Genomic DNA, 10,549 nt, shown 5'->3' with positions numbered 1-10,549 from the left:
ACAATTTTCCAAGCCTGCTACAAATAACTGGGAGAAAAAAGGGGATTTTTTTTTGTGCTTGTTTGTTTGCCTGAAATATTTCTTTACTAACATGGGACAGTCATTGCAATTTTTATTCAACCATTAGCCAGAGGTTTATTTCACATCAACATTCATCAAGTGCCTAAAAACAAAATCCTCATGCTTTGCTTCCATAGGCACAAGAACATTGTAGAATCTGAGCCTTCACAAGTATTGGCAGGTAATAAGTATTTTTTCTCTCTCTCCTGAATGATGCCCCTTTATCACATGCTATTCTGCTGACAAGAGATTGTGTTATCGGCCAATGAACTTCACATCTTTCATAGGTGCAGGCAAGATGAATGTCAACCTCTCATCATATCGTAACTCTTGCCTTTTAACTGCTAACATTTTAAATAGTTGGTAACCTCTTACCATTTATAGGTTAGCTTTGGACTTTCCAGAGAAGTTGTGTTGGCCGGAGATCTTTTGTGGCTTGAGACCGAAGGTGAATTGAGCCCTTTTGCAAGCGCAGTTTTATTTAGAGGAACCTTGCAGCACCTTTAAAACAACTGATATAAATGGGTTTCACGCAGAGAATTGTGCCTGTTTGCAGTGATATACATTCGGTTACCAAGGCTTTTTGGCACCGTGACTTGACCTTCAACATTTTACATATAATAATATGGTAATTCCAGTAATTTCAGAGATGATTGCAGAGCAGGCCCTCACACAAGGATGCCTTTAAAAAAAATCTTGGGGACATTTGGGATTCTGCAATTGCTGCAGCTCTCCGTTTCACCACCTTGCGGTTTTCAAGTTTCCAGGAACTGCCAGGAATAAAACACCGCATTGCTTCTTGATGAAATTATTGGGTTATCATTTGAATAGCATCTGAATGGAACAACAACACTGCAAAAAGTATTTTTTGTTGGGTATAAAAACAATGTCTAGACTGGGAGTTTTGGCTGGGTCACTTAGAATCATAGAGTCATAGAAAAGTAGGAGCTCATCTAATCCAGCTCCCTGCTGATGGCAGGATTATCCTTATCTAGCCCATCCTAAGGAAGTGTTTGTCTAACCTATTCTGAAAAAGGCTGTGAACAACACTCTTGCGCAGCTGCCAAGCACAATGCCTAAAACACAAAAAATTGCCACAGGTAGAGCAGGGGGATGACAGCATCGTCCCTGTCCTGGGACGTCAAGGGCAGAAAGTAGTTGCTAAGACTGAGTTCTTAACTTGATTTTATTTCTCTGCAACATCCCTTAGGGGCCAAATCTTGATGTCACTACTCATGTACAAAGTCCTACTGAACTTCATAGGGCTACTTTTATGAGCCCTGGTCACTGATTCCGTTTTCTCTTTCTCTTTTAATATTCACACGTAGGTTCGAGTAATGAGTTTTCTAAATCAAATCTATCTGCCATTATCACAACTTATTATCTTGGCCCTGTTAGAAGTATTGGCCTACTCCAAACTGCAGCAGGTTTCTTTATGATTGCCATCACCTAAGTATTTACTTGCTCTGACTTGTTTCCATTCTGCATCCAAAAGTGTGTGCTTGAATCTTATTGTTAGCTATCTCTCTTGCTACAATCCTCTCTTAGAGCTGAGCTTCATCTATAGTATGAGACTCAGTGTCATTGTCAACACAAGTTCTGTTTACTACTCGGGTCCATCCTTAAGACCTTATTTTGGATGATTACGTGGTGCACGGGGTTATCTGGCTCCCTTCTCAGCTATGTGCGCACCATCGATTTAAATTCTCTTAGACTTATTTATGTTCAGGAGACCTAGGGTCTTGTTATGCGGCGACTTTGGGAAGCTTCTGGAGGTGTTAACCCCTGGATTGTCCTCACATTAAGGTGCATAATGAGTACTTAAAACCACTTTATGGTATTCAACTTACGCCACTGCAGGTCAGGAGTATTTCTGATCCGTGGTACCCAGCTCTTGTTTCATTAAGGCGCAGAGGAGATGCAGATGCAGAGATGGGCCACTCAAGTTGACGCCCTCCAGTATCCCAGGATCTCTCACACCCTTGCCCATGGAGCAAGAATAGAAACCTGTCCTGTCTCACCAGCCCTGTTGTGGCCACTCACAGCTACAGCTCCTAGCCCTGCCCCTGGTCACCAGACCTCTAATGGCAAGTCCCGCTACGCAGATGGGGCACATCCATGAATTTTCTAGACTAAAGGTGTGATTGCTCCAAACTCAAAGCTAGCACTAACACCAATCGACATTTGTGCGGCTCACAGCATAAGGTATAACAAGGCCACTACTTCCAGAGCTGATAAGAAATGGAGTATGCAGGTGTGACTTGAATAGTGGTAAGTAGTGGAGTCCAATGGAGTCAAATCTTCTTCTTCTTCACTTATGTACACTTGCATTTCACCATGTTCATCTCAGCTGTCTTAGTCTTTGTGAGGCAATAATGTGAGAGAATAATCATGCAAACAGGGGATGAAAGGAACTGGAAAGAAGTGTGGTTTATACCAGCAATAGACTTGCTTTTGACTCAGCCACTGAATTTAACTTTATAACTCAGTGTGATCCTGAGTATTTGCTGCCTTATTGACACATAATGGCTAGAATCTCAACCCCAGCCCTACCAAAGAGTCCTCTTCTATGCCGGTCCAGGTTACACCACGGATATGGGGAAAAAATCACTTAATTTTCCAAGACGATCTGGACAGTCTGCCATGAGTTTAGCTAATGACAATCGAACCAAAAAGGATGTGTGTGAAGTGTTTAAAATCTATACGCTGCATCCTGTGTTCATTCATCTCTTCTAGGAAAAGCAAATAAAGTTTCTCCCTCGTCGGGGGGTGGATGATTAATGGAGACCTTGCATTTGGTTGCAAGAACACGTGTTGACTCTATTGACTTTTCTATACAGAAAAAGAGGGGGGAAATCAGCTGAAGTGTCAGTAAATGCAGCCTGTTTTCACTGTGCTCAGTATGAGTGAATACATTCTGATCACAGCTGGATACTTGTCTGAACAGGGAGTAATTACCTTTGCTGGGGGAAGATGAGTCTTTACGTACCCTCACTTCTCAATCCAGATGAGAAAACAACAGTTCAGGACTGTTCCAAAAAAGACCTCCCCCACTGCACGTGTGATTTTGGGGCTAGGAGACTCTTCTTTAAATTACCGTTTAATAACTCGGTTTTACAAGGATGGGATCAGAAAGTATTTAAAATGAAATGCTCAAAAATATGAAAGACAGAATCCCCATATTGCATCAGACCACCTAAAGCATTTTTTTGTGTTGAAGTGAGGAATAGTGTCCCCAGACAAAGACCGGTAACCAACTGTGTTAGGTGCTGTATAAACACAGAACAAGAAGGCGTGCTTCTGTCATTCAACATAAAGTCTAAATGACCCCGTCCTATCTCCCAAGTGGACAATACAGGGAGTTTTGGAGGAAAATGCAAGCAAGCATGAAATGGGCACTTGTGGAATAACAGATCCAGATAGGGCTGGGGTTGTCAACTGGGGGTATGCGTACCCTCTGGGGTACTTGGAGAGGGGCTAGGGGGTATGCATTGGTGGGCGGGAATGGAGCGGTGCCACCCAGCATCCCACACAGCCACTTCCCAGGAGCAGGGCCGGGGGGGGTGGCAAGGGCAGAAGCTCCCCTCTGCAGGCTGCACATGTGCCACCCGGCTGGCCGGACATGGGGGGTGGTGGGGGGCTGGAAGCTTGCATGTGGTGGCCACTGCCACTGTCCACCACCCTGCACCACCACTGCATGCAAGCCCTCCTCCCCCACCCCGCTATGTGTCTGGCCACCATCACCCCCCTCCCCGCTGCTCTGCCAAAAGTGTACCCAGAAGGGGTATAGTCCTTAAAAAGGGTTGAAAACCCCTGATATAGGCTATAGCGTCCTAAGATCCTTAGTGAAAGGTCAGCTTAGTCATGATTACAAGTATTCCAAACTTTGGTTTATTTTGATATTATTCCTATCAGAGCAATGCATCTGCATTTATTATATTATTAATATGTGCTTCTGCATCAGATCAATGGCTAATAGGATACCAGAGGCCGAAATTGGTCTTATATTGGTCCAAAATGAATTCTGATTTCTGTTCCATGGCCTGCTTACATTATCAAAAGTATATTTAAAAAAAAATCAAACGTACTTTCCATCCTTTTCATGCCATTCACATTTCAATCAGCTTGGACAACAAATCTAGATCAACATGTTTTCCTTCAATTCCGACTGATATTTCACTTGTTACGCTTTCTGGTTTTTATGCAATAACTGTTGTTTTTGCACTTCTAACTCTTGACTATTTACATGGAAATATTCCATAATTAAGTTTGCCTTTAAATTTCCATATAAGCAGCCTGGGGTTTGGATTTCTGTGTGAACAGCAGTGACATTAAAAGAGTCGCATTATAAATTTCTTTCTCATTCTATCGTCTCAGAATTAAGTCTTTGTAATGTGTGCAGCAATGCAGAGAGGAGAGCGGAGCACCACAACTGAAGGCATGATGGTTCAAAGCTGAGGGCGCTAGCACGAATTGAGGGACACAGTTTCACCTTTTTTTTCCCAACCACAGATGTCTTTAAAATGTCACCAGGGCCCCAAAACTTGGAGATCTTTAGATACCTAACTCCCTTTGATTTCTGTGGGAGTTAGGTGCCTACATGCTTTTGGAAGATCTGGACCTTAAACGCTCAAACTGTGTCTATATGGCTTCCAATATAGTCAGGTTTACTGCTGACATCATGACTCCCACCCATTCAATCAGACTTAGGCTCATGGGAGATCAGGGAAAGGAGGAGCAGCCTACTGCCACTCTCCTTATTTCTCATTTGAGATAGACTCTGAGCACACAAAGTTGTTAAATCAAGACTACTCTGAGCTGACTAGTTGGCTCAGTTGCCAGTCTCTGATGCTCCTGGGGGTGGGTAGTAAGTAGGTTGTGCTTAGTTTGTCAGTGGTGAGCCCAGGAGAAAAGCTATATAGACATGTCCTCAAAGCTTCAGTTCCTCAGCTGTGAAATGGTGATCAATAGGGACCTACTCCATTTGCGATTTTGCAGATTTTGCAGAAATCACAAACTTGGGCAATGTTTGGGAAATCTGCAGGGAAAAAAAATATGAGCTAAAATAAAATGCTGGATCCCCATAGGGAGGCAGTGGTGCTCACGGCTGCTGTGGCCTGGCCGCCCAGGTGGCCGGGGTTAGGAGGGGGACTCCTGGTATGAAGGGGAGCAGCCAAGATGGCTGCTTCCTCCACCCCTCACTGATGATTGGCTGAGAAGGCTGCCTGTTGTCTGACCCTGCCTCTCTCCACCATTCAGCAGCAAGGGGTGGAGCTGCATTATGGACACCCCTATCAATCAATCAATCAATCAGCAGCAAGGGACGGAACCACTGGGGCCCTTCGACCAGAGGCATAGGGGGGCCCCACTGCAATTGGCCCGCAAAAATGGTGGCCGGCCCCACGATTTGCCCATGAAATCGGCTGCCTGCCTCCTCGATTTGGGTCAGTCCCTGGTGATAATAGCACTGCTCTACTCCCCAGGACCCTTGTGGCAACGCATGCATTAAAAACGGCAAAGTGCTCGACTACAGTGATGGGATCGTGGGAGTTCCTATGGGAGACAGGAGGATGGGAAACTCTGACTCATAGCGTTTAACAGTGTTCCTTGCACAATCCAGAGCTGACTGAGTTGATGGAAAGACTCTTATTAACTTCAGCGAGCTTGGGATCGAGGCCATCGATTTGCATTTTTTTTCTGCTCCAGTTGCTGTAGAACAATTAGTGCTGTTCTGTGATATTTTCAAATACCGGCACGAACAAGATGTAGGTTAAGGGAAGTCACGAAAGACTAGAAAATTCTTTTTCCTTGTTTCTATATTTACCCTGTAAATATTAACCACTGGTGCATTAGCTCAAAAATAGCGTAGGGGGAATGAAATAAGGACTCGCAGAGAGCATGGTTAATTATGGCTGGAGAAGCCAAGTTCCTTCACTTGGTCCTTTGACAGCAGATCATCTTTTTATTTGCATTTTGATGACTAACAGGTTTTATACGTCAGCTAATGTGAAAACTGCTAGCATAGGAGCCATCAAAATGTTATGCCTAATGCATCTGATAGTTTTAAATGCTCTTGTAAAGCACTTTTCATCAGTGGAACTCCAAGTGCTTTGCAAATGAGATCAGGAGTGTTTTTCCTGTGTTATCAAGTGAGCTGCCCAAGTTCACCCAAGCAGGGCAGTGGCAGAGCTGGGTTGAGCATCCTTGTCTTCTGGGTCCTGTGTTCGGTTCACACCCAGACGGCCAAACGTTTTTCTATGGCTTGAGGAGAGAGGTAGTTAGCCATGTTAGCCTGAAGCCAGGCAGAGGGCAGGGCAGGGTGGCACCTTAGAGACTAACTGGTTCAGAAAAGCAAGAGCTGTTCATAGGCAGCAACCTACTTCATCAGATGTCCCTTCCTAGCATCTGACAAAGTAGGCTGTTGCCTTCAAACAGCTCCTGCCAGAGGGTTACAGCTGTCAGCCTTCCAGAAATACAGGGCAGTTTTCTCTGTGCAGTATACATACATTTGCACAAGCTAAAATAATGTATCTGTCTTATGTGTCCATCTAGATGGTTTATGCTGTCTTATAAATAATTGCCTGTTAGGAAATTGTGTGCATTAAATGCCCTCTCCCTCTTCTTTTCCCCATCTTGCTTTGTAATTAGTTGGCTCTCCCTGCCTTTTATTACTGGGTGAATGATGGGTGGAGGAGGCAGCTGAGCAAGGATTTCTGAAATGCCTGCATTCGCTCTGGGAAGTGCCACATGTGCGGCTCCTTTCAGTTTGCGTTTGTTGAGTAGCTGATTTGTATCTGCCATGTGCACAGAGACAGTAAAAGATGTGTTTCAAAAAATGACACGAGTGATTTGGAGCAGTAATGCTGATGTAGATGTGTGTCTGTCAAAATGTTGTGTGTTTGCCATTTGTTGTGCCTCCTGTTCTGTTGCTTCCTAACTTGGTTTTGTCTCTTGCTGGAAGCCTGAAATCATTCTCTTTGTAGAGCTCAGACATAAAATAGCATGATTTCTCCAGGCAGCGGCAGGAGAGGATAGATTCACACTTCTCTCCAATTCATCGGCAGTAAGACCAATTAAAGCATTAATTGATGGCGAGAAGTTACTGCTACAACGGCAAAGCATCTATCTGCTGCCTTTCCAGAATGATCACCCTTGGATTAAGCTAAAGAGCAGCTTCACTAAACAAAGCCCCCTTTTTTTTTTTTGATACATTACTGAATCTATAATTCATAGGATCAGGGAAATTAGAGATGGAAAGGACCTAGCAGGTTATCAATGCATTCTCCTGCCATTTCAAGATTGTTCCTCGCCAAGGGCTGGGTTATAAAATTTCAAGCATTAAACCGCTTGTCATCTTCCCTGTGCAGGTACTTCCACAATCCTAACACATCCCACCGTTAGGAATATTTTTTTTTTTATATTCTTGCAGCCAAAATTTGCTTATGCAGTATGTTTTCCCAATATAAACTGCCCCTCTGCTGACTATCTCAGAAAGAGGATAACAAGCTCCTGTTTTTGCCTATGAACCATAGTCTGTATTTGAGTGCTAGAGGCTCAGCTCTAGCTATTGATCATAAGAAGCCACTGCTAATATGAACTGAGTATAACTAGGGTGTGCTCCATCCTAAGGGATCCCTTTGTCTTTGTTTAAATTCGTCCTGTATGCATAGACTATGATCATATATTGCTTTATTTTCACAGTTGGTATGTTGTAATACAGTCTGCTTGAGTCGCTTAGCATGGTTTCATCAGGCCTGGAAGTCTGCATCAGGTCTTCACAAAGTTCTGGCTAGTGGTACACTCTTCTTTCCGACCCCTCTTACCCTTTGTGCCCTCATCTTTTCCATCCATGTAGATTATGTTGCTGACTGACCCGGAGATTGAGAGCAGCTTGTTGATCAGCTCTGATGAAGGGGCCACCTACCAGAAGTACCGGCTCAACTTTTACATCCAGAGCCTGCTCTTCCACCCCAAGCAGGAAGACTGGGTTCTGGCCTACAGTCAAGATCAGAAGGTAAGAGCCTTTGTGACCTGTTATGAACCATGTGGTTTCCTCATCTGCCCTTCCCAAAGGCCAGATGACACATTTTGAGCTTGCCTTTCTCAGAGGGCCTCTGCTTTCATATGCACAGTAATTGTGCCTTCATTTACATGCATGCAAAAAAACGGTGGTTGCATATACATGACCATAAATAGGGGATTTACTCTTGGATGTCATGTTTGCTAAATATTTGCACCCAGAGGGATCGAATCATTGAGAACCAAGATTTGAGGGAATGTACCCAAATGTGGAACTTGATTTGGGGCAAAAAAGCATATAGTTAGCAACCCCAGATGGTTGCAGAAAGTGATGTGGATGTTGCTAAATGACTTGCATCCAAACCAAAATTAATCCAACAAAACTCTTGTCACAAGATTTGACAAGAAATGTTATAACAACATTTTAAAAATCCAGCACTTTATTTATTTTTTTACTTCATATGCCTCTTCATTTTGCAATTCCACTGCTGTCTACTCAAAATCTGCTCCAAGCTTCAAGTATGAAGCATTCCCGAATCAATATTATTTCTACTTTTTGATTTTCCAGCTATCAGCAAACCAAAAATATCAGGTACTCCATGCTCGCAGACTTTCATCATTTTCTGTTTTATAGCCTTAATAATGTTCCAGGCTAGTCAGCACTGGTACTCAGTGGACAATACAATGATGTTTCTTGGTGCATAAAATAGATGTTTGCTGTTTGTTTCCCAAAATATACAGTTCTTCTTGCTCCAGCTTGCTTGGCATGTTTGAAGCCAGATGTCAATTGTCCAAAGGGAAAAATATTTAACTCCTCTTCTTGTTTAGCTCTGTTAGTATGGAAGTTATTGTGGCTTCTTTAATATGCCCTAAGAATTGCCTCCAAGTTGAGACACCTTGACAGGGTGAATTTTCATAAGGCTGGTGGTCACGCAACAAACTGAGGCATCTGTTGGTTTCTTAACAGTGATGGATTTAAAGAACACAATTTGGTCCTTATCACCCGAAAGAAGATTGGGAGTTGATGTAACTAGAGTATGAAGATGTCTTCTTGGGGAGAAAATGCTAGATACTAAGTGGCACTGGAATCTAAAGAAAAAATGAATACCATGAACCAGTGGCTAAAAAAATGAAGCCCAGATAAACTCGACTTTAAATTAAGCACAGACATTGAACTGTGAGAGGGATTAATCGCTGGAACTAACTACCTTAGAAAGTGGTTGATTCCTCATCTGTTGATGTCTTCTAATCAAGACTGTAGGTTTGTCTTAAAAAAACCCGAAAAACAAAGCTATTGGCACAATACACAAGGAACAAGGTGAAATGATGTATGGCTTATGGTGTAGAGGTGGGTCATACAAGAATATCTAATGGCCCCTTCTGCCTTGAAAACCTGTGATTATGCAGAACTGGGTCTGCTAAATATGTGGAGTTGGAAATGCGGACAGATTGTGCTTGGATAGCTTGTTTGTACGGCTTGTGCCAATCCAAATCTTGAAGTAACGTGGGTATTTAAAGTTCTTTGCTGCCTTTCATCTAAGGATTTCAATGTTCTTTTTTTCCCCAAATAATGTTTTTCTTTCCCTCCTGCATCTGTGTGAAGTAGCAATGTAAGTCTTCATCAGCTTGGGAAAACTGAGGCAGAAGGACACTAGCACAATAAAGTGACAACGGATGCTCATGGACATGTTAGGAATAGCAGCACAGTTTTAGGCACAAAACAAGTATCCTTCCATGGTTGCAATCTGGTATCCTTCCAGAATTAAACTTTGGGTAAACACCTTCTTTCTGCTTAAATTCCCACTGCAGTCTTCATCAAATGCTGTGTTCTTCACTTGTCTCGTACATTTGCTACAACCACACGCCACTGAAGGAGGTTGCATTTCAGTAGGGGGTAAAATAATTCCTGGAAGCTTTACATTTAAATATTCACGGGATGTTGGATCTGCCTGTTTATTGCCTTGTAACCCCTGTTCAAATCTGCCAGCAAGTCAAATGGTCTCAAATATGTTGAGTGTTTGGGACCCTATGGGCTGCAATTGCGGTGTAATAATAATATGTAAAGTACTGGAGGAAGATCACTGATGCTATTAGTAGTAAATCCCACCGGTAGAAATAGCAGATACTTAGAAAATAAATTTCTGTCAGGATATTTGCTAGAATAAGTAAAGATCCTGAATTAGACAACACACAATATCTTCCAATGGATTTTTAGTAGATGGCCCCATATGGCAAGAAAGGCAGACTGTTGGAGACAAAAGGTCCCTCGTTCCAATAAGCAAATTATATTTTCCATTATTTCATATGGAATTCCAGTCGGTTTATGAGGAATCCCCATTGCTTTATTTTGTGGGGTTACTGTATTTCCAGGATCAAAAAAGAGCACACCTGTGGGGGGAACGAGGGAGGAGGTAGCAGGGAGCTGGGGTGGGGGGAGAGAGAGGAGGAGGGCTTTATGATTGCAGTGGGG

The 10,549-nt window shown here is 43.0% G+C and overlaps 1 protein-coding gene across 1 annotated transcript in view; it reads left to right on the top strand.

Moving 5' to 3' along the window:
- The window catches only part of LOC102387945 (VPS10 domain-containing receptor SorCS1), a 292,562-nt gene that overhangs the window by 122,665 nt on the left and 159,348 nt on the right, over positions 1-10,549 (top strand). Inside the window, exon 4 of the mRNA XM_006027558.2 lies at positions 7,916-8,074. Within this exon, the coding sequence (XP_006027620.1) occupies positions 7,916-8,074 (159 nt within the window). The remainder of the gene's footprint in view (positions 1-7,915; positions 8,075-10,549) is intronic.

The sequence above is a fragment of the Alligator sinensis genome, unplaced genomic scaffold (assembly GCF_000455745.1).
Source record: "Alligator sinensis unplaced genomic scaffold, ASM45574v1 scaffold559_1, whole genome shotgun sequence".
Lineage (NCBI taxonomy): Eukaryota > Metazoa > Chordata > Crocodylia > Alligatoridae > Alligator > Alligator sinensis.
The sequence above is the reverse complement of the archived record's forward strand: the minus strand, read 5'-3'. Positions and strand labels throughout refer to the sequence as shown.